Source organism: Nothobranchius furzeri, chromosome 18 (genome assembly GCF_043380555.1).
Source record: "Nothobranchius furzeri strain GRZ-AD chromosome 18, NfurGRZ-RIMD1, whole genome shotgun sequence".
Classification (NCBI taxonomy): domain Eukaryota; kingdom Metazoa; phylum Chordata; class Actinopteri; order Cyprinodontiformes; family Nothobranchiidae; genus Nothobranchius; species Nothobranchius furzeri.
In genome coordinates, this window is record NC_091758.1 from 40888585 (window position 1) to 40912945 (window position 24361).

At 42.8% G+C, this 24361-nt stretch overlaps 1 protein-coding gene across 3 annotated transcripts in view; it reads left to right on the plus strand.

Moving 5' to 3' along the window:
* Nucleotides 1-921: 921 nt before the first annotated feature.
* rock2a (rho-associated, coiled-coil containing protein kinase 2a) overlaps nucleotides 922-24361 on the plus strand; it is a 45190-nt gene continuing 21750 nt past the window's right edge. The window contains exon 1 of one of the 3 annotated variants that reach the window (XM_054730170.2): nucleotides 922-1727. In XM_054730170.2, coding sequence (XP_054586145.2) covers nucleotides 1629-1727 — 99 coding nt within the window. In that variant the 5' untranslated portion in view covers nucleotides 922-1628. The remainder of the gene's footprint in view (nucleotides 1728-24361) is intronic. The other 2 variants (XM_054730173.2, XM_054730172.2) reach the window with 2 other exon arrangements.

The window sequence follows — 24361 nt, forward strand, 5'->3', positions numbered from 1 at the left end:
TCCCTTAGTTAGTGCAGACCATCGTGCAGACTGTCCTCTTGCCGCCAACAGAACAGCTGTTTTGGGGATTTTTTTTTTAGAAAATAAGAACTTAGCGCCATTCTGTCCTGTTTTGCAAAAGTTATTTTTGTTTCATTGATTAAAAACTGAAAAACGTAAGAAGTGAACTTATAAATCTTGTTGCATTTATCACACTGTGGGACTTTATGTCTATGGCTCTAAAGCAGTGAGGTTATCTTATTACAGCAGAGGATAAACGTGTGTGCCTTACCTGGGTATGAAATATAATAAAACTGCCCTATTTTACCCAGCTGTGTGCAGCAGGTCTGTTTCTCTTCTAGAATAATGAAAACTGCTGAAAAATAGGTCTAAGTCATAATCAGCTTTGAATTAATTTCAATTAAAAATACGGATTTAAACACATGAAAGATGTGTCCTCACTTTCATCCTGCTTGCTTAACAGCCTCAGCCTATGAAAGTATTTCCAAATTGTTATCAAGAGACATGATCATGAAAATACACCACACCGATTACATCACAGACTTTATTGAACAAGTACAGAGCACCTGTGTGTGTGTGTGTGTGTGTGTGTGTGTGTGTGTGTGTGTGTATGTGTGTGTGTGTGCGCGTGAAAAAGTATATTGAACTGGCAGCTATGTCATCAGCAAACAACAGATTAGATGAACATTTGAGGGCTTGCCTATTATTTTGAACGTGGCTTTTGAAAAGCTAATGTTAGCTTAGCACAAAGACATATTACCTCAGCTCAGATATCCACATCAGTTGCTTTGCTTTCAGGCAAGCGAAGGCCGCTGTTGTCTGCCTCCCCCGCGAATTTTCAGCCAATCGTAGTAGAGCCCATCTAGCCAATCAGAGGCGAGAAAGGCGGGACCTTCCTTGGTCACCCTAGAATTCCAAAAGACGCGTCCGGGGGGAGGAGAGACTTCAGCCTCCGTGTGCGCGCGCGCGTGTGCGGATGTGAAGCAGGACTTTTCCTCCGATAGTGAAGACTTTCTACATCCCTAAACAAGCAGAGGAGGAGGAATGCGCGCAGGAACTCGGGAGGAAGCCGTTTTTCTGGTGGAAAACTCCGCGCGGGAGAGCGTGTGACTCGTGACAGCGACGGCAAACTCTAACGGACTTCGCACACTGTGAATGTGGCTGAAGCGGGCGGAACTTTCTGTGGAACGGAGGCTTTTCAAACGGTCGAAACCCGGTGGGACGAGAAGGGGAGGAGAGGGGGGCTCCGAAAACGCCCTGCCGCCTGTTGCTGCTCCGGCTTCAAACTTTTATCGGCCGAGTTGGGGGGAAAAATGCATCTTTCCCCTAACGGGAGGCGAAAATCCAGCAGCGGTGTCGTCTGTGACCAGGAACTAGACCGCTAGCCTGGTGGCTAGTTTTTGGGAGTCGCTTTTTTTCTTTTAAGTTGTTTGGAACATTTTCCCCTCATCGTGTTTTACTTTTCCTGTTTTTGGAGGCGGTTCGGGTGGGCTGGGAGCCCAGGGCTGCTCCGCCAGGCCTCCGGCCGTTAGCCAGGAACAAAGGGGGCTCCATGTAAACTCCAAACTGTTGGGAAAACACCCAGAAGACTTTAATTTAACCAAATCTAAGAGAAACACGTGCCAGCCATGTCTGTGGGAGCCGAGAGGAGGATGGAAGCCCGGCTGAAGAAGCTGGAGGACATGATCAGAGATCCCAGATCTGCCATAAACCTGGAGAGTTTGCTGGTAAGTTGCACCTCTTGCATTATTGATTATGATGCCGGCCGGCCATCACCTGAAACGTTGGTTACGTACGCACACCTGAAGCCACACTCCTGTTTTGTGATGTTGCTCCTAAAGGCAGGAGAAGGTGGAGGTGCTCCACACGGGCCTGATTAACAGTTCAGACGGAGTGCAGACGGGACAGTTTGGGTCTCTTTGAAGCTTGTCTACAGATTAGGATTAACCAGAACTCTTGGAGTGCTCATTGGGACTAATATTTCCGGCCCAAACTCCTGCCTAGACCCCAATTAGGAGGCTGGTAATTAGGGTGAAATCCACCAGCTGCTGCGCTATTTACAACGGTGCTCTGGTGGTCTGCACTCTAAAATCTGCAGACTTCAGATTGATCAGCTACTTTTACTAATTATTTCCTACACTAATGCACATAATATAAAATTTGTTTGGAGATTTTTGCATAGAAACGTATGTTATCTACATTTATTCCGTTCCTATTTAGGATAGATTTGGTATTTTCGTGGGAAATGTGTAATCCAAACTTGATAAAATTAGAATAACTCTACGGTTTGGTTTAAATTTAAGTATGATCACCCCTAAAACTTAACCTTAAGGGCCAGAGATGCTCCCAGGGTTTGTCAGGAATTTGAACTGGCCTGATCTGTATTCCTTTTTGTCCCACAATGCATCACTGCCCAGTTATAAAAATAAGGCCCAACAGGTTTTGCAGCTTGAACTCGCCACCGCTGAGTGCTGAAGTATCAACACCATCCTCTGTGTGGACGTTCTTACTTAAAGAATCACCATTTTCAAGTTGATCCGAAAAAGAGAAATTGTGTCCTGGCAATCGTAGTTTTGGGATCAATGTCAGAGTCGTATAGAATCAAAATTGGCCCGGAAAACCAGAATCAGTGCATCTTTAGTTTGGAGCTTCGAGGTGGGGTAGGAGGTGTTTTTATGGCGATTTTTTTATTTTTTTTGCCATATTGCTTGAAATGCTCCTCACACACTAAATTAGATGTTTTGTCAAGAAAAAGAATCATTTTAATCACCTCTGAAACACACAACCCTGGAAAAGCTTCATCTAATCATTGTGCTTGTCCCATTCTTAATGATTGGATCCTGATCTGTCTTCTGACTGCCCCTCTCTGTCTGCAAATACCCTCTGTAGAGCTCCGGGAGGTGACGTCACTTCTCCCGGCATGCAACAGTTAAAATCGAAACAGCGCCATATTGGCAGGCAGAAGCCCGCAGCTGGACTATTTGTTATTGTCAGAAAACTCAATCAAACGGGAAATATGGTAGATTCCTGTCGTGCCCCAGGATGCCAGAACAGATGGAATAAGGAATGAGCCATCTACAGGATTCCCCAAGATCTGGAGCGCCGCAAACGTTGGATCATTGTAATAAAACGCGCTAGTGACCGGGCTAAAATGAAACTGTGGGATCCCGAGACTAAAGGTTTTCGCTTATGCAGCGACCGCTTCATATCAGGTACTTAAACCAACGTTTCCTCAACTGTGTTTGGTATTTATTTTAAATGCTTTTATTACGATTCTTAGTGGGCTTCCTAAACTTATGTTGGCGTGGCTTTTTCTGTCTTATTACTCATAGCAACAAGTAAACATCACGTAAAACGTTGCCTCGTGAGTTCTGCGTGCTGCCGTTTACGTGTTTTATGATCACAGCAATTAACCGGCTAAGCTGTATTTAATTTTTAAGCAATGGTTGATCACTTGTCAGATCACACATAAAAAGCACTTTGGGTTGCTGTTATCTGTCTCACCGAGACAGATCTCAGACAGATCCTGAGACGCTCCTGCCTGACATATTTATTTTATTCACGGAAAAAAATCAAACAAGTGATTTCTCTTGGCGTTCAGTTTATACATTCAAACAGCACAGCATCTATTTAAACTACTTACATGTAAGTCTGTTATTTGTCCATCCATTTTCATCCGCTTATCCGGAGTCGGGTTACGGGGGTAGTAGCTTCGAGAGGCCCAGACTTCCCTCTCCCCAGCCACTTGGGCCAGCTCCTCCGGGGAAATCCCAAGGGGTTCCCCGGCCAGGTCCGGTAAGAAGTCTGCTCTGACAGCTGCTGGCGTTTTTAAAAAGTATCCCAGGGGCACGGTAAGGGTCGGAGATGTTTAGTCTATTTAATTTCTGACTATATAAAATGATTTCTTCGGTTTTAAAGTGTGAAGTAAACTCTGACGGAGTAAAATCAAAGCCGATCCCATTCATGTTCATGTTTACGATCCGTGTTTACCTTTTTTTCCTGCCAATATGGCGTCTACTAACTGAGAGTCATGTGGGGTCCGGAGCTCTATAAGCATAAATCAGCAGCTGAACAGGAAGTGAAGCCAGAGCTAAGCTAGCTATGTTAGCTAGCATATTAAGTTGTTATACGTTTACGTAGCAGAGAAGGTTTCCCGTGTAACAAGCCAAGACCTCACCTGCTGCATCTCCAGTCTTGGTCCCAGTGGCTCCTGTCTCCTGAACTGTCAGTGAGGACAGAGACTGGCGAACAACTGACCAGCACCAACAGGACTGTTGTGTAGTCGTGTTATGTTAGAAATGATAAGAGATGGAAATTGTGGCATCTCCATGCCGTGTTTTTGTACTGCTCAGCAACTGAACCAGGTTCATTCACTGCGCTGATTGAAATCACCTGGTTTAGTTGCTGAGCTGAAGAAAAAATATGTCATGGAGATGACTTGTTGATGTCACAATTCCCCATCGCTAGAAATTATAGCAGAAAACGTGCCAGCAATGTGTCAAAAAGTAGGATAATGTTTTTATTGTTGTTTGACTGTTTCTGGGGGTGTGGCTTAGGGGCGGAGCCTGAATAAGGGGGGTTAAGCCTTAGATTAGGGTGCCTAAGTCACACCCATCTACCTCTGGACCATGGGTCCCCTGCTCCCAAAAGAAATGAACGAGTCTGTGAGCCAGTAAGTTTTCTGATTCTGTTTGATATGTGCCATGGATTTAATTTATGATGTCCGTGAATTTTAAAGGCACAGTTTGATGCCAACAAAGCCCTTTATGCATTCCAAGGCGCTGGTGCCGCGAGGTCACACAATGACGGTAGAATTACACCACGTGTGATTTGGGAAGTGCACACGATAACAACCAAGAAGAAAACTGAAGGCAGCTTCAATAGTAGGCTCGTGCTCACTCCTTAACAAAAATAACAGCTGAGATAGTCCCTTGTGTGTGTGTGTGTGTGTGTGTTTGGCCCGGAGGACAGAGGACAGGAGAACACGCAGCTAATTAAATAATGTGGTTCTGTACCTTTCTCTTCAGCACAGCCGACAAAGGTTTATGATGGGTCAGTCCTCCTGCATGCTCAGATCATTCCCTTCCCTTGCTTGAAAAATTGTTCCAAAATGAAAGTTGAACCCACATCTTTTTTATCTGTGAATTCAATGCCGTTCGGCGAGTCTCAAATAACAATTTGGGCATCTTACTGTAAAAAAATATACCATTAATGTAAAAAAGAAACTCTAAATCAACAATGTTCACACCCAGAATCAGACCCAGGTCTTCTGCATGAGAGTCAGACATCTTACTAGGTGAGCTAAAGCGCCAGTGACATTCACTGTATCTGTAACATTTATATCCTTGATGACAGCTGAAACAACGTTCAGAGAACAGTTCGGAGTGAAAATGGCTATTTTGTTGCTAATTAGCAGGAAATATCTAGAAGAAAGTTCTACAGAAATTAGCTAAGGGTCCTCAGAAATGTAGCTAGCTTTGTCACTAGGCGTTAGGAACAGGGACAAAGTGGCTCTGCCTCTCTCTCTGCTGCTAAAGCTACGGATAGCAAATGCTACGGGCGATGCCTGAGCGTGAACGCGCATGAAGCAGCCTGCTCGACCCGAGCATCTCTCTTTTTCTGTCATTTTACAGAAAAACAGGCAATCACAGTAAAAATGCCAGGGCTCATTCTACAGGACCAGGGCATTGCAGGAGAATGTATGAAGAAGACATTTATTATTTCTATACATGTTTTGGCTGTCAAACTTCCATAATCTCCCTTTAAGATAAAAAAAAGTATTTATTTGAGCAAACAGATGAAAAATTCCCGTAGAAGTGTCCTCTTGGATGTTCTTCCTTCCTCCGTGTTTGAGGATTTAAGTGAAGGTTTGTTGGCAAACGATTGATATTTCCTAATGAGACATGAAGCTGTGTTTGAAGAAGAGCAGCAGAAATACCTGCTGAGTTTCGGGTTTAACTGCAGTGGAAAAATCCTTTCCGTGACACGTGTGTATCATAACTTTGGGCTCTAACAGGAAAAGATCATCTCCTCACTCCGAAGATTCCAAACTTTCCAAAACACATCCTTGTGTTTGTCGGTTTGGGACTTCTTATCCACAGGATTCAACATTTTCAGAGCTGGACGCATCGGGCTTGATGTTGTGTGTCACGTCTCCGTGGAAACGAGATGTTTTCAAACCTCTGAGCTGCTGCCTCCTTTAGCAGCGATCGAGCCTCATTTTAAGACTTTCTCTGCTTGGATTTAATAACGGATTAGCACTTATTCCAAATTTCATTTATTCACTTTAAATTACGTAGTAGACAAGTTAATAAGTGACATTGTTGTGCAGATTGTAAAATTTAATCCGCTTACTTTGCTGGACAACCTCTTCTTGGTCTGGATTAAGAGCCCATCCTTTTATTCCGTTTCACCAGGCCCCATCCTGCTCAGGATTCCCACCCCGACTCCTGGTTGTCCCTTAAAACATGAAGCTTGAGCCCCGCTGGTGTTTACTTCCTGGACACAAGCTCTGACCAGAGAGGTGCTGAGTGTTTGAGACAAAAGCTGAGTGGGAAGCATGCGTAGGAGAGAACAGGCTGCAGCTTTCCATTTTTAGCTGCTGCCGCTGGGATCAAGAAGTTTAGCTGTCAGGGTGAGATCCAAACACTGAAAGCCCAGTCATTGCCCTTTTTTGCAGGTTGAATGAAAACACACATACCAGAAGTGCCTTGATAATTGCTCACAACCTCATATTTGGTAAATAATGAAGCCCTGATCCCCTGCTTTTGTAGCTTAGCAACAGCTAAAAAAAGAACACAGGAAAAAACCTCATTGTTGACTTTAATTTAGTCCTCTTAGTTACTGTTTGGCAAAAGAAACTCAGTAATTCATGTCAGGTTTCTTCTTTTCCATCAATATGTGGGAGGATGTATTTAGATCTTGGCAAGAAGCAAAACGGTGGACAGGAGAGAAATCTGCAGCATCTGTCAAGGAGCTCGGGCAGTTTTCCTAAACACACCCGTTTCACTCTGACATTCAAATGAGGAAACACTTAAATGAATCCCTTCTTCGTGCATACTTCTTAAAAATATCAAACTATTCACCAGATATCACATAACTAGAGCTAAAAAAGCCGCACATCACTATTTTGCATTCATTAACTGCAGCCAGGAGTTAGCAGTGATCGTTATTTGGCTGCTTGTACCGTTCTGCTGAGGGACGTGCTGTTTTTCCTGTCTTGGCATCTCCCAACACTGGGAGGGATTTTTAAGGACAAGTGGGGGGAAAAAGAGCGTTTTAAAGATTAAAAGTAGACACTTGATTGCTTTCCTGCCCTCCTAAAGGAAATGACCATACTGAGTAAATAGTTGGCTGCAATATATTGGGCTCAAAGTCCGCATGAACAACTGCATGATGCCCTTTCGCTTTCTCGCCTTATCTCTGCTGCTCTCCCAGCCGGCCCCTCGTGTTCGACCTGTTAAACACACTCCTGGTGTTTGTACTGCAGCTCCACTCCAGTCTGTTGGGACTCTGCTCCAGATCTGGAATGTCCAGATAACTTCATGCGCTCGGCTTAAAGGGGTTTCTGGGTTGTTTTGAACATACCTCTGTGTAAAGGTTATAAATATAAGTACCATCTGTTGTAGAGTAGCTCACAGAATGGCCTCTGCTTGGAGAAATGGTTTCTGTCTGTCAGGATTGATGAGCTAACGGTTAGTCTGAGCTCAACCTGAACAAAAGAGCGTTGCTGCTTGAGTTGAAGGAGAATAAAAATCTAGTTTTGTTGTTCTTGTTTAGAAAGGAAACTGTCCTTAATTGCCACAGTATTTTTAAAAGTGATGTTAAAAAAGATTATTTACACAAATATTGGAGCCTATAGCTAAGGGGCCCCACCCCCACGTTGATGCAAAAGCTTCCACTATTGGCGAATGGATCAGAGGCAGCTAGAACCTTTTAAAGAGCAGTGAACTGTCGATTGATGCACCAAATATCCATTGAAATTCAGAAAAAACTAAATTTCCATTAACCAACCCCTCATGATCTGCCTATAATTCAGTCAGAATGATTGTGATTACATCACGTGTTATATCTAGGAATGTCACGGTTACCGGTGTAGCAGTAGACCCCGGTAAAAATGCTGACAGTGATAACTGTCTTGTTTAAAAAAACATTCTCTCGTTGGATTACTGTGGCCGCGGTGACCCTTACCAGCTACCGTCACATCTGCTGAAGTTGCCGCACGTGTGCACTTTGTAGTTTATAACCTAAACATTCCTGAAGCTGAAGCTGAAATAATGACTGAAGGAGACGGCAGCGCTCAGGACATCCATCAGCCCTCAAAGAAGACAAACTCGGCAGGATGGACATCTTTTGGATATTTCATGAATGCCGAGGGACAGTTGATAGAAGACGGCTTTCCTGTTTACATGTGCGGAAAAAGTTTCTGTGAAAGGCAGCAACACTTCAAATCTCAGGAGATCTACGTGACCATCTCTAGGGATGCAACAATACCACTTTTTTCCAAACGGATACGATACTGATACTTGGATCTGTGTATTCGCCGATACCAATTACCGATACAGATACTTCTACCACACAAAAAAATGCAATGATTTGGAATACAGATTTTATTTTCTTCTCTGCTTTCAACAGGAAAAGACTGTGAGTAGGGTTGTCACGGTATGAAAATTTAACCTCACGGTTATTGTGACCAAAATTATCACGGTTTTCGGTATTATCGTGGTATTTTTTAAACGGTGTTGCATATGTTCAGAAAGCATTGATAGTCCTGTTCTACCCAAACTGAAATAGTTTTGAGAAGGTTTAACAGTGTTTATTAAACCTAAAATAACACAAAGCCTTAGCAAAAGTGCAACTTTTCACAAGTAAAGGAACAAATAGCTTCTTTTTCTGGAACATGTTACAGTAGTCAGCGCAGGTTTAAATGATACAAATCCAAACATTCAAAACATAAACAATATGTAAACAAATCAAGGAAACACCACTTGTCTTCTCATATACTTGTTTTCTTCATTATCAAAATGAAAATCTAAAACTCCAGTCCACACTTGACTTGAAGTCAACCTTAAAAAATATGCATTTAAAATAAATAGCCACTTTAAACAAATTACTAAAATAACTACTACACTACGTAATCAAATGTTCAAGTATAAATGGCATTGAATAAGTAAACAAATCAATGACAAGGAACTAATTGTATATTTCTCTTCATCATCAACAAATAAGATGCTTCATCCAGCAACCACCTCAACCAAAAGTCCTCGCGTCATGCATTTAAGCTAAAATGCTAATGTCAACTTACCTTGCACTGGCTGTAGAGACGTGGGTGATGGTCACGCAGATGTGCCATTAGATTCGAAGTGTTGCTGCCTTCTGCAGACACTTGTTTCCTGCACGTTCTGCAAACGGGATAGCAGTCTTCTATTAACTGTCCCTCAGCATTTTTCAGAAATCCAAAATATGCCCATACTTCCGATTTAGTCTTCTTTGAGGGCTGTAACTACAGGGGTCCAACAAAGAATGGCCACGCATCATACTGATGTCTTCGGATGTTTATTTGCTCTCTCTCTCTCTCTCTCTCTCTCTCTCTCTCTTATTATCTTCAGACACCGTGAAAACTGAAGAAACACAAAGTTTACACAATAACGGTTTGAACTTATCAGTCTCTCATACCATTGTCCATAAACAGTCTCGTGCAAGCAGAACAGAAAGAAAATGCGCAATAATGAATCACAAAATGTCCTCTCATTAACAGTGTAGAACACATATGCAACATTATACAAACATTATACATGAAACCATACCGTGTGCGCCTCTTGGACCACATGCAGAATGACATTAACGTTGAGGCTGTAGACGCATCTGTAGCCATGTATCCATGCTATGGTTGCTATGGTAGCGCTGTCAAACAAACTCTGATCATGTGACCATTACAAACTCTACCTCCTACAAACTTTACAGCACGTTACATATTTAACAAACCCATATTTTGTAATCACATATTTTTAGACATGTTTTTTAAATCAATGTTACACTTTTATCATCTTATCTAGTAATTAAATGAACCAAATTAAGCATCTCTCTAACACAGAAACATTTGAAATAAACAACTTTATTTTAACTGTCTCAGGGACAGTTACACTCCCACCAAATTACTAAGATTTATGAACTGTTAATAATTTGAATAAATCTAGAAATTTTCAGAACCAAACAGTACTTAATTGTGACAATCTTGCAAGTCAAGTCTAATACTTTAACCATCCCATATACATTTACAGAAGTTCCACTGGAACATTCTAATTACTCTCTATTAGGACCACTAATTTATGTATAGGGCGTTCAAGAGTGGATGGTTTATTGAGCCTTTCACCCTCTTTCGATAGTTTTCTATTTCCTAGTTGTATTCTGGCTTTTTGGCTAGTTGCTGAATCCTAGCAACTACATTTACTGCTGTATGCCATTTTGAGAACCTTTTGAGTCTCTCCAAGAAGTTCCTGTCCTCTACTACCTTTGTACGTAGTATTTGTGTCGTTTTGACCTCTGGATCACCTACCAGAAGGTCTGGAGTTGAGTCTGGTGTGACAAACCCTCTTTCCCACAGGAAATGAGGTCCAGTGAGCCAATTTGAACTTATCAGTTCTGCCACTGTGAGGCCTCTGGAAGCGTGATCCGCTGGATTTTGATTGGTGCCAATATAGTGCCACTGTGCTGGATCAGTTGCTTCTCTGATTCTTTGCACTCTATTAGCAACAAAAACATGAAATGTGCGGGCTTCGTTGTTAATGTAGCCCAAACCCACCTGTGAATCAGACCAGAAATACTCTTGATCAATTTTGAGCTCCAGTTCCTCTTTTAGCATTCTGCTGACTGCTGCAGGCACCACTGCTGCTGTTAATTCCAGCCTTGGTATGGTAACAACTCTCGTGGGTGCAACTCTTGCTTTGCCCATGACTAAGGAGCAATGCACTCTGTCTTCACTCATCACCCGGACATATGAGCACTGACCATACCCGCGATTGCTCGCATCTGAAAAGTGGTGGAGTTCTATTCTTTGGACTTTTCCAAGGTTTTCAGGTATAAAGCATCTTGGGATTTGGAGTTGCTGCAGGTTCTTCAGATCAGTGACCCAACTCTCCCATTGTGGCTTCAATTCACTAGGCAGTGGCTCATCCCATCCAATGTTCTTTAGACACATTTCCTGTAGAATTTTCTTTCCTATTAGAAGGAAAGGAGCCAAGAAGCCTAATGGGTCAAACACAGAGGCGATAATGGAAAGAATTCCCCGTCGTGATACTGGTTTCTCCTCCAGGGCAACTTTAAAGGAGAAGGTGTCACAGCTTACACTCCACCTTACTCCCAACACAGTTTGAACTGGGAGTTCATGATGACTGATGTCCACATCCTGGGCTCCACTAGCTCGTTCACTATCTGGAATTGACTCCAGGACTTCTCTGTTGTTGGATATGAACTTGTGAAGCCGTAATCTTGCCTTCGCACACACCTTCCGCACATCTCTCACTAGTTCAATGGCTGCATTCACAGTTTTTACACTGACTAGCCCATCATCAACATAGAAGCTACTTCTGATGAAGTTGGCTGCTGTTGGATGTTCCCTTTCATTTTGGCTCGCAAGATACTTCATTGCATAATTTGCGCAGCCTGGTGAGGATGCTGCCCCGAAAAGATGGACTTTCATGCGAAATTCTTTTGGCTCTGTGTTTGTTTCACCGTTTTCCCAGCACAGGAATCGCAAGTAATTTCTGTCTTCTCTGTTTACATGAAATCTGTGAAACATCTTCTCTACATCACAGATTATTGCAATAGGGTGTTGGCGAAATCTGCAGAGGACTCCAGTCAAACTGTTGATGAGGTCAGGTCCGGTCAAGAGGTGATCATTCAGAGCTGTGCCACTGTACTTTGCAGAGCAGTCAAACACAACCCTGATTTTTTCTGGTTTTCTTGGGTGATAGATGCCTTGATGTGGAATGTACCACGTATTTCCTTCTCTGGGATCATCTTCAGCTCTTTCAGCATCACCTTCCTTGAAGACATTGTCCATGAACCTTACATAATCGTCCTTAAATTTGGGGTTTTTCTCAAACTTCCCTTTCAGGTGCTTAAGTCGCACCAGAGCCAGACGCTTATTTTCTGGCAGCTGAGGGCGTGCCTTAAAGGGAAGTGGCATCTCTAGGTGCCCGTCAGCATTCTGGTGTATTTCCTCATTTAGCAGATGCATGAACTGTATGTCATCTTGTGATATGCTCTTTTCTCCAGGAGCTGTGTCTTTGAAATCTGACTCAAGTACTCTGATGATGGTGGCTGGTGTCAGAGGTGGAAGCTCCTTAACAGATAAGCGATGGCACAGGCCTGTCACTTCTGTTGATGTTGCCATTTTTTGTGAACTGCCAACAATGCTCCAGCCCAGGTCTGTCTTGATTGCATATGGCTCTTCGTCACCTCCCGCGATTACTTGCCGTGGTGCCAGTGCTCTAGAACAGTCGTAGCCTATTAACAGCCCGACCTTGCAATCCATTAACTCGGGCATCTCCTGTGCTATTCTGATTAGATGTTTCCATCTCTTGGCAGTTTCAGAGGTGGGAATGTGTGAACGTTCAAGTGGGATGAAGTCTCTGGTATAGGCAAGTGGCAAGTTGATAAAGCCTTTGGAGTAAAACCCTCTAACTCTGAGCCCACTAACCCTTTCGCTCTGAACAATGGAATCTCTTCCCATCATAGTGGTTAGCTTTAACTTCACTGGCTCTAAACTCATCCCCATCTCCTCACACACCTCTTGATCTACAAAAGTGTTGCTACTCTGCGTATCTAATAAAGCATACACTAAGGTCTCTCTCTCTGGAGTGGTGGTTGAAGAAACCCACACAGGGACTATCATGGATGTGCTCCCACCATCTCCTTTGTCCATGCAGCAAGAAAGTGCAGATATGTTTTCTTCTGCCTGCATTCTATGTGATAACGTGTTCACTGCAGTTGTTGGACGGTCTTCATGAAGAGCTGTTGGATGATGTTTTTTACAAACCTCACAAGTCGCCTTGCGCTTACAGTCTTTTGAATTGTGTCCTCTTTTGAGACAGCCAAAACACAGGTTATTGTCAAGTATGAACTTTCTCTTGTTTTCCACATACATTTGAGCAAAGGTCTGGCATTTATGAATAGAATGGCTTTCTCCACAGCAAATACATGTGACTGAGTTTGATGGCAAAGCATGTGCTTTTCTTTCTATATCAGCCTCATTTGAATTGTTCTCCACTTTGCTGTATCCTGTGGTTGTTCTGTCTGATGCTTCCACACTTGTGATGTATGCATTAGCCTTTGGATGCTTTATGTCTCTAGCTTCAGTGTGTTTCAAGGCATTAAATGATGTTATGGGATTGCATGCAACTTCCGCTTCTTGTGTAACAAAGTCAGCAAATTGTTTGAAGCTTGGATATTCTTCTGTTTGCCGTAACTGCACCGTGACATGACGATTCCAACGAGAAGTCACCCAGTCAGGAAGTTTTCGGAGCAATTTTTGATTCTCTTCACAGTCATTTAACACCTGCAGTTCTTTGATGTATGGCATAGCATTGCTGCAGGCTGTCAGAAAATCACTGAATTGTCTCAGTTTAAGTGACTCTCTTGAACCAATCTTTGGCCAGTTGTTCAGTTTTTCCCTAAATGCACGCTGAATTACAAAGGGGTGACCATACCGAGCATTCAAAGCTTCCCAAGCTTGGTCATATGCTTGATCATCTTTTCTGTAAAAGCTTCCCTCCAATACAGACTGTGCTTCTCCACTGATGTATTTGCGTAGGTAGAACAACCTGTCGGCTGGATTTGTGCATCGCCGTTCTATCAAAGCTTTGAAACTAGTGCTCCACTCTAAGAACTTAAGTGGGTCCCCTGAGAAGACTGGGGGTTCAGGTGCAGGAAGTCTGGTGAGGACCATTGTGTCATGCAATGCTTGCATTAACAATGACTCATTGTTATTGTTTGGTTGTTCATTGTTATTATTCTTGTAGGTTTGCTCTGGTACGATTTCTTCAGGAGCTAACGGAGGACAACTGACTACCTCACTGTGTGCACTTTTGACTTCTCCACAGACTTCACTTGAATCTGCTTGAGAATAAGCTTTTAGCTTTGCAGTTATTACCTGAAGATCTCGCTGATTTTCTAGTCTTTTAAGCTCTTGCCTTTGTGTAGCAATAGCCTCCTCCATTTCTATCTCGGCCTGCTTCGCAGCAAGCTGTGCAGCACACTCTGCCTTTTTTACATTGATGCTTTGCTGCTCCGATAAACAGCTTGAGCGGTGGCTACGTACTGAAGGTCGGGAGATTGTAGTCCCAAATATTGACTGAGCATATTCTCTGTCTAGCACCATGTGAAGTCTTGCATTTTCTGTCTTAGCATCAAACTCTTCTATCCCCACTTCGCTCATACGTACTTTAAGTATTCTCATCAAGTCCGCTGTTACTGCTGTGCAGGAATCAATTTTTCTTCTAGTCTCAGTAGAAGGGGCTGCCTGCGATCTTATATCTTCATATGTATTTTTCACTTGTGACTCCAGCCCTTCGACAGTATCCATCATGTCAGCTAATTCCTGGTCAGAGCACTCTTCTTTAAGTTTGGAACGTGTAGCTTTAACTTGTTCTTTCCAGGTTTCATATAGTTTGATAAATTTACTCTCCTTCTGAGAAAACTCTTGTTGCTTAAGTTCTAACATTTTGGGTGTTAACTTTCGCTCCCTTGAGGATTTCCTGGGCTCTAGTCTTGAAGTATTAGTGGCAGGCTTCTGCTTTATTTCTATTTTAGCATGAATATCACCTATGAGTAACTCCAATTTCTCCCTTTCAACATCATCAGTCTGTAATTTCAATTTTTCATTCAATCTACTTAGCTCTTCCTTAAGGGAATACATTTGTTCTCAGAATTCTTCAATATGTGATTTTTCTGTGTTTACTGACATTGCACATGTTTCAGCAAACCTGCTGCATAACAAGTCGTTGCTATATGTATATGCGATCCTGGCAAACATATAATTCTCAATACAATCTGATTATTGCAACAATTTTTCTTAACAACACCCCTTGTTAGTCTTCTTTTAAGTTGAACTCTTAAACATCATTAGAACACTTTAAACAACACCTCTTGTAAATTAAAGGGGAACAGTATGGCTATGACAGGCTGGTTACCTTTAGCTCAGTACCTTTCTCATACAAAATAAATTATTATATTAATAGACCTCTCCAAACTTTACTAACAGCTGTGGATATATCACAGCCCAACCTGACGTTGACTGCAGAGCCGTTATCTTTTCCTTGAAGACGGAGGATTATACAGTTTTTGCTGTGTGCAACGGCAGAGTTGCAGACGGTTGCAGAGCTGTAGTTTATGATGGTCAATGTCGCCCTCTATTGGTGAAGTCGTGGTCGTTGCCGTCCAAAGCGCCAATAATGATGTTTCCTCTTTCCGAGTTTGCAAGCCTCCTTTCCGCTGCGTTCTCGAACCACACACACTGCGCTGTCACGAACCTTTCTTCTTTTCTTCTTCTGAAACATTCACTGCTTCTTACGTTGAACTTCCAGGCACGTTGGCGGTACGTTTTCACTGTAACTACAGGGGTCCAACAAAGAATGGCCACGCATCATACTGATGTCTTCGGATGTTTATTTGCTCTCTCTCTCTCTCTCTCTCTCTCTCTCTCTCTCTCTCTCTCTCTCTCTCTCTCTCTCTCTCTTATTATCTTCAGACACCGTGAAAACTGAAGAAACACAAAGTTTACACAATAACGGTTTGAACTTATCAGTCTCTCATACCATTGTCCATAAACAGTCTCGTGCAAGCAGAACAGAAAGAAAATGCGCAATAATGAATCACAAAATGTCCTCTCATTAACAGTGTAGAACACATATGCAACATTATACAAACATTATACATGAAACCATACCGTGTGCGCCTCTTGGACCACATGCAGAATGACATTAACGTTGAGGCTGTAGACGCATCTGTAGCCATGTATCCATGCTATGGTTGCTATGGTAGCGCTGTCAAACAAACTCTGATCATGTGACCATTACAAACTCTACCTCCTACAAACTTTACAGCACGTTACATATTTAACAAACCCATATTTTGTAATCACATATTTTTAGACATGTTTTTTAAATCAATGTTACACTTTTATCATCTTATCTAGTAATTAAATGAACCAAATTAAGCATCTCTCTAACACAGAAACATTTGAAATAAACAACTTTATTTTAACTGTCTCAGGGACAGTTACAAGGGCTGATGGATGTCCTGGGCGCTGCCGTCTCCTCCTTCGGCCATTATTTCAGCTTCAAAGTTTTGGTTGCAAACTAAAAAGTGCGTGTGCGCGGGAACTTCAGCAGAAGCGACGGTGGCTGGTAAGGGTCACTGCGCCTAAACCGCGGCCACGGTAAACCCACCGAGATAATTTAGTTTTTTAAAAACAAGACGGCTATTTTTATTGTCAACTTTTTTACCGGGGTTTTCCGCTACACCGGTTACCGTGACAACCCTAACTGCGAGGTAGGTAAAAAGTAAAATATATGAATGGAAATCATCACAAAACTAAAATATTATGTGAACAGAAATGACAAGTTACAGTGAAGCCATTTTCAAGCAACTACATTGGTATCGGTTAACTTTTAGCGATACTGATACTGGTATTGGTATCGGTGCATCCCTAACCATCACCCACAACTCTACAGTCAATGCAAGTCAAGTTACCGTTAGCGTTTTACCTGAAACGCGTAATGTGAGGACTTTGGGTTAAGGGAGAATGCAACGAGTCGGCCTCTAGTGCAGCCGCCTCGCCCACTGCTAGCATATAAACCGTGTCGCTGACACCCCCATATTGAAATGATGCTTTGCATTACGGGGCTCCCAGGGGAAAGATAAGAGTTGGTCTCGATCTGCATTATTATGAATTTAACAAAGATTACTGCCTGGTGATGACATTTTCCAAAATCTGCAAATCTCACCGGAAGGACACAAACCGAAGACAACTATCCTGATATAGAGGGTTCATTTTAGCCTGGCCTGCCAAACTCGTCCTCTGTTTAATTCTACACAGAGAACGTCCCATAAGGAAGCACGGGGTACACGTAATACCCTCGAAACGACCAACAACACAGTTATCATGAAGGAGTGGGAGGTATGCATTTTTATTTTTATCCACTGAGGGAATCCAAAGGTGAGGCTGGGTAGAGTAGCTAACAACTGTACTCAAGTAAGAGCAGCACTACTTCAACACCTTTTACTCTAGAAAAGTAGCTGTCCAAGAAATTACTCAAGTAAGAGTATACAAGTATTTGATCAGAAGGCTACTTGAGTACAGAGTATCATCTGAGCTCATATTTTTAAAATGATGACATCAAACAGACAAAAATAAGTTATGGGCAAATTTTGGAATTTTAATGGGAAAATGTAAACAAATAACATAATTACAAAATAACACAAATGAGGAAACATTTAGACAAACCGAAGGCCATACTTTTCTGATAGTTTATTTAGTTGTCTGAATATGTAACACGTTAAGAAAAATACTGTGATAACACCGAAAACCGTGATAATTTTCGTCACAATTACCGTGAGGTTAAATTTTCACACCGACAACCCTAGTTTATCCAACATGCTTGTTTTCGGTTCATGGGAGAAAACCCATGCATGCTAATTAGGTATGCACGTTTCCAAAATTTCTTTAACAGGTTATTGATGCCCCTTAACGGTTAATAGCCGGCTAACCAGAAACCAATCAACACCCACCCCCCGACGCACACAAACATTTGCCCCGCTCTATAAATAAAGTTTTTTTCGTCTTTTCTTTTTAATATAATTCTGACGCACAACTAAAGTCCCACACTCGTTACATTTATGAACAAAAAGTACAGAGAGAGTGGGATGATGGCAGAAATGTCCGTCAGACTCAGAACTTGTTGCACGGCGGACCGTCTGGCACCAAATACACAGCGCTGCTTGCTATTGCGTGCTTATAAACGCATTCTGAGGTCACGGTTTTTAAAAAACACTTGTTTCCTTACATTGAAATGAATAATTACGCTGACATTTCTTTATTTTACTAGACAAGTTGTGAGTCAGACACAAGCAGGCGCGTAGGGATGAGTACCTTTGACATTTGAATCGATTCGGTACTAATTCCCGGTACCTAGGAATCGATACCGGTACTTAACAGTACCAATTTTCGATACTTTTGAGTGTTTAATATATTTAATTCTCTTTTATAATTAGATATATATTTTTCTCAATTTATAACCATATTTGATAAATATCACGATAAATAACATACAACTGTTTGTATTTTAACATCATCCTTGTAGTTTTATAAGTTGATAATTAAACTGAAGCAAACATCTTTACTGTGAACTAAATTTACTGTGTATCTTCATTCCTTTTGCCGTCTTTTTTCATTTGATTTTTCCTACTGGGAAGTTAGAATTTCCGAAGAGAAAGCGAATGCACCATTAGCTGATAACAATGGTGGCACAGGAAGCTAACATATCAAGCTAACGTTATCTTAAACAGTTTATTTAACTGCTGGAGCAGATTAAAACGATGATGCCTCACACTTAGACTGTTGTCACTGGTTTCATCTTCACCCAATCACCCATCGCATTTAGTAAAGTGAAGCCAAACTTTAGAGCGCGTTCATGTTCTTCTAGTCAGAATTTCGGAGTTCCGAGGAGAAAGCGAACGCACCATTAGTGAAACGGAAGCCAACAAATCAAGCTAACGTTATCTTAAACATTTTATTTACCTACCGGAGCTGCTCTGTTTACAACTCGCTCGCAGCGACCGATGACATAACGCTCTTGCGCATGCGCAGCTGTCTTGGCAAGTTCTCGTTGTGAAGGACGGGTACCGAAACGAGGCACCGTTTCAAATGAAGTGAATCGGTGCTCGGTCGGTACTGTGGAATTCGGTCGGTACCTTAAAAAGTACCGAATTCGGTACCCATCCCTACAGGCGCGTCATGGCTAAATGACCTTTAGCTGGTCTCGGTTCAGTTTGCGGCGCCGTGGCAGCTCAGCGCTTTGATGTGAGGCTTGTTGTGATCCAAGAAAGAAATAACTCTGAACAAACTGCTCCCACGCTGTGCTCTTTGCTAACCGCTTCATGTTTGAGCACATTTGTTTGGTCATGTGACAAGCTCATTTCTTCTTCTGTGGTTGTCCAGTAAACATATTTTGATAGCGGTGCTCTTGCGCACTCTAGCAGCACAAACAATATGACACCCCAGCACAGCAGAAGGATTTGAAGCAGTTAACCGGGCAAAACTATTTTACCCATTTACAACATTAACGGCGGTTAACCGGTTAAGGTTGGTTTATGCTTGACGCGTCGGCAAGGTCCGCACGGCAAAATTGCATCATTTTAACAACCACGCCCCTCCACCACACCTCCACACGGCCCAAACTTACCGCACTGCGCACCTAGGAAATTTTCTAACCACGCGGACGGTCGGACGCGGAAAAACATGGCGGACTGGCAAGAACTAGTATGGCAGAGGTTCGTAAATACAGACATTTGTATGATTCAGCTCTCAGAGATCATTGTGATCAACATGTTGTTAATACTTCTTGGAGAGAAATAGCTCGCACTGTCGGAAAAGACGAGGACGCTGTTAAAAATGCTGGAATACCATGTTGTAAACAACAGTAATTTCTACTTCTACTACGGTGTAGTGTTGGATGCATGCCGTAGAGCTCCATGCTGCCCCCTACAGTTTGGGAGAATATTGTCTCACCGCAGAGACAAGCCGCACGAACCATAAACGCTGCGAGTTGTGAAGCGCGTTCCATCCGCGAGCCGCATCACCAAGCGGACAGTAAATGCGTCAAGCATAAACCACGCTTAAAGCCAACTCCAGGCAGTAAGCCACAGCCAGGATTTGAACTTGTGACCTTTCTGCAGGGCAACATTGCTACCATTGGTCTGATCATAGTCTGCTGGATGAAAACACGATGCCCCCAGCATTAGTCTGCAATGTTTTTATAAGCAGAGAGGGGTAGGTGCAGAATTTAACTGAGTCTTTCAAGTTAAAAGTTTTAATAAATAAACTTAAAGACCAGCGCTTGTCCAGGGCTCTTACTGTGAAGGATTTATTAAAGCAGTGACGCCTCAGGTTAATGCTAGCTGGATGCTAGACAGCGTGAGTTCTGTTGAGTGCATTCATAACAAGGGATGCAACGATGCCACTTTTTTCCAAACCGATACGATACCGATATTTGGATCTGAGTGCTCGCCGATACCGATTACCAATACCGATACTTCTACCACACAACAAAATGCAATGATTTGGAATACAGATTTTATTTTCTTCTCCGCTTTCAACAGGAAAAGACTGTGAGGTGGATAAAAAGTAAAATATATGAATGGAAATCATCACAAAACTAAAATCTTAGGTGAACAGAGATGACAAGTTACAGTGAAGCCATTTTCCAGCAACTGCATTGGTATCTGTTAACTTTTAGCGATACCGATACTGGTATTGGTACCGATACCAGTATCGTATCGATGTATCCCTATTCATATCCTCATCAGCTCTATAATGAAAGAAATCCACCAAGCCACAGATAGACTCGATAAAGCCTCGCATCCAGGCTCGACGAGACTAAAACCTATAAGATCAGTGAGATCGGTCTTTTCTTCACCACATTCTTCACAAGAACTTATCTAAAGAACAACCTTTCCCTCAACACTCCTCCTGTATTCATCCTGAGCCTTCTTGGTGTGAGATGCTACGTCATTTGTAAACCATTGCTTTTGACTCGTGCAGTCACCAAATACAGTTCAAGTCCAGGTCTTGTAGGATTCTGACTATTTCTCCAAACAGAGGCCGATCAGGAAGCTGTACAACAGAAACTTCCCTTTGAGTGGACATGGATGAGGTAGCTCCCTCACATTCAATTCAATTCAATTCAAAAATACTTTATTAATCCCAGAGGGAAACTGATTGCTGTAGTAGCTCAGAATAATAATAATAATCAAGTCATCAAAGAGTTGTTGTATATTACAATGGCTGTTGGCAGGAAGGATCTCCAGTAGCGGTCAGTGTTGCAGCCAAACTGAAGAAGCCTCTGACTGAAGACACTCTTCCGTTGTTGGACAGTCTTGTGAAGAGAATGCTCAGGGTTGTCCATCATGTTCTTGATTCTCTGGAGAATCCTTCTTTGCATGATCTCCTCCAGTGGTTCCACAGTCGTCCCCAGAACAGAACCAGCCTTTTTTATTAGGCTGTTGAGCCTTTTCAGGTCCCTGCTTCTGATGCTGCTACCCCAACAGACGATGGCTGAAGAGATTACACTCTCAACAACAGACTTGTAGAAGATCTGCAGCATCTTGCTACAGACATTGAAGGACCTAAGCGTGCTCAAGAAGTGCAGTCTGCTGTGTCCCTTCTTGAAAACGGCTTCTCTGTTCTTTCTCCAGTCCAGTCTGTTGTCCAGGTGAACTCCAAGGTGTTTGTATTCCTCAACCACCTCCACTTCTTCTCCTATGATGGAAACAGTGTTTGACTCCACCCTGTTTCTTCTGAAGTCTAAAATCATCTCCTTTGTTTTGTTCACGTTCAAGGTCAGATGATTGTTTCCACACCATGCCACAAAGCGCTCCACCAGCTCTCTGTACTCAGCTTCCTGTCCATCTCTGATACACCCGACAACTGCAGAGTCATCTGAGTATTTCTGTAGATGACAGGTCTCTGACTTGTACTGGAAGTCTGAGGTGTACAGGGTGAAAAGGAATGGTGAGAGTACAGCCCCCTGTGGTGCTCCAATGTTACTGATCGCCTGGTTTGATGTGCAATTCTTCAGCCTCACAAACTGTGGTCTGTTTGTCAGGTAGTCTTTAATCCAGGCGATAGTTGAGGCCCCCACCTGCGTCTTCTGGAGTTTCTGGCAAAGTACATCAGGCTGGATTGTGTTAAATGCACTGGAGAAATCAAAGAACATGACCCTCACAGTGCTGCCTGCTTTGTCCAGATGATGGTGGGTTGGTTGAAGCAGCTGGATGATGGCATCTTCAACTGGGCGAGTTTTCTTTGGAACTGGAACAAGGCAGGATGTCTTCCACAGGACTGGAACCTTCTCCTGGGCCAGGCTGAGGTTGAAGAGGTGCTGCAGAATCCCACAGAGCTGCTCTGCACAGGCCTTCAGTACTCTGGGGCTGACACCATCTGGACCTGCAGCCTTGTTCCTGTTCAGTCTCTCCAGCTGCCTCTTCACCTGACTTCTAGAGACAGATAGGTGGGAGGGGGAGGTAACTGGGGCAGCAGCATCTCCTGACTTGGTTGAAGATGGATTTATAGAACCAGAAGAGTCCATGACTGCGTTAGAGGACAAAAGAGCTGGCATGTGACAGGAAAATGTTGGATCAGAGGAGGATGGGATGTCTGATTGGCTGGGGACAGGCGAGAAGGATGCCGGGTTTGTTCCTGAACTGAACCTATTGAAGAACTTGTTCAGTTCATTGGCTGTGTCCAGGCTGCCATCTGTGCAATCCTTCCTCTGCTTGAAGCCTGTGATCTTCTTCATCAGTGTCTCTCAGGGACAAAACTTTTATTTGCATAAATCAGTAACTGCTTTATAATCCACGTCCGTTTGGTTTTCCGTTTCCTCTTATATACATTTTTTACTTTGACTCATCTTGCTGCAGTTATTTCTTCTTTCACTCCATATCTCATATGATTTTCCTTCCACTGGTTTCGGTTTTCCTCTATTTCTTTTATCTCTCATCCCCCCCATCCACGTAGGACCTTTTCCTTCTGGCGTGTAGCTGGGTGGAGATGTGGGGTAGCTCCAGCTTGTCCTGTTCCTGATCTGAGAGCTAAATCTGCTTCATCTTTGGCATGCAGTTGGGTTGCTCTCAGTCGAGCTGCAGCACAGATCTCAGCTTCAGTGTGCTTGCTGGACAGAAACACTGCCTTATAAGGCACTGGGGACGGTGGCCCACACAGCTTTTTTCTCCTTCAAAACAAACCAGTCTCTCCGCTCCACACCTCCTTCGCTGAGACAATTGGCCTCTTCTGCATGGTCTTTATTTTTTATTTCTGCTCCACTTCAGTGACGGTCGTCTTCTGGGTGCATTAAACCATCAATGTCATCCCGATGCAACAGGATTTTCCCTGGAAATGTAATTAACTTAAACGAGAAGATTCGTTTCACTTTAACGTTATTTTGTTAACATCTGCAGCTGGTTAACGGAACGTCTAGTTTGACAAATCCTAGCTTCAGTTATTAGGGTTGGGGTTAAAATGTGATGATCCACTCCATCATCATCACTGGGCGCCTGCTCCAGCATAAAGCTGATTAAAACAAATGCAGCCACAGATAAGATGAGGGCAGGTATGCAGCCAGTCAGTGTTGTTTTTGGAGGGGAGGCGTTTCAGCTGGAACTGAAGCCTCCATGTGGAATAATCAGGTCATCCCAGGACACCCAGAGCGGCAGGGCTCCATCAAAAACACAGATTATTGCATAAATACTGTTGAATGCTACCAGATCCTCATTAAACTAATAACGTGTAATTTCTCATTCGTTAAAGAGTTAGGGTTAGGGTCACCCATCTCATACTCTGCCATGATGATGCTGTTTTCTAAATTTAACCCAAATAATTGTAACGTCCTTGTTTATCGGTATAAAATGGGATTATTAGTTTAAAAGTCAGGTACAGTCACTGCTGAACCATGGGTTTTCTTACAAAGATCGCTAGCTGGGACTTTTTAAATCTTGTGATTTGTAGTTTAAACTTTAAAGTTGATTCCTGACAATCATTGTAGATTTTTCTTTTTCTTTGAGGAATAAAATGTAATGAAACCGGTAATTCTGATTTATTAACTAATGATGGATGAGTCTGCATTTATTTAGGACAATCCTTAACTGACAGGCTGGGATAGCGCTAACATTTTGACCTCTTCCTGCATCTCAGTCCCAGCTGTTGGTGTACACGCACATGAAGAGATGTGGCCAAGCAGTAGGAGCACCAAGTGACATGGGATTAGGCTGGTTTTCTGTCTGTGAACACAAAAATACATCCTAACCTCCCAAGTGGTCGTTCTCACAGTTGCAGCAAGAAATGTTTAATCAGACTAAACTAACCCAAGGTGGGTGGGGTCACGAGTACTAATGTTCCCTGTGACGTAGAAGAGACGGGCTTTTCCTGACCTGACCGCTAACCCGTCTGTTTCCTCTTCTGCAGCGAGTGCCGGCGATAGGATCAAAGAAAAGTTTCACGTTTGCATGTAAATTTGAGCACAGCAGTTTCTCAGCGAACAAGTCCTTTTAAGGTTCGACTTTTTAAATCACTTGGATACAAAGTCGG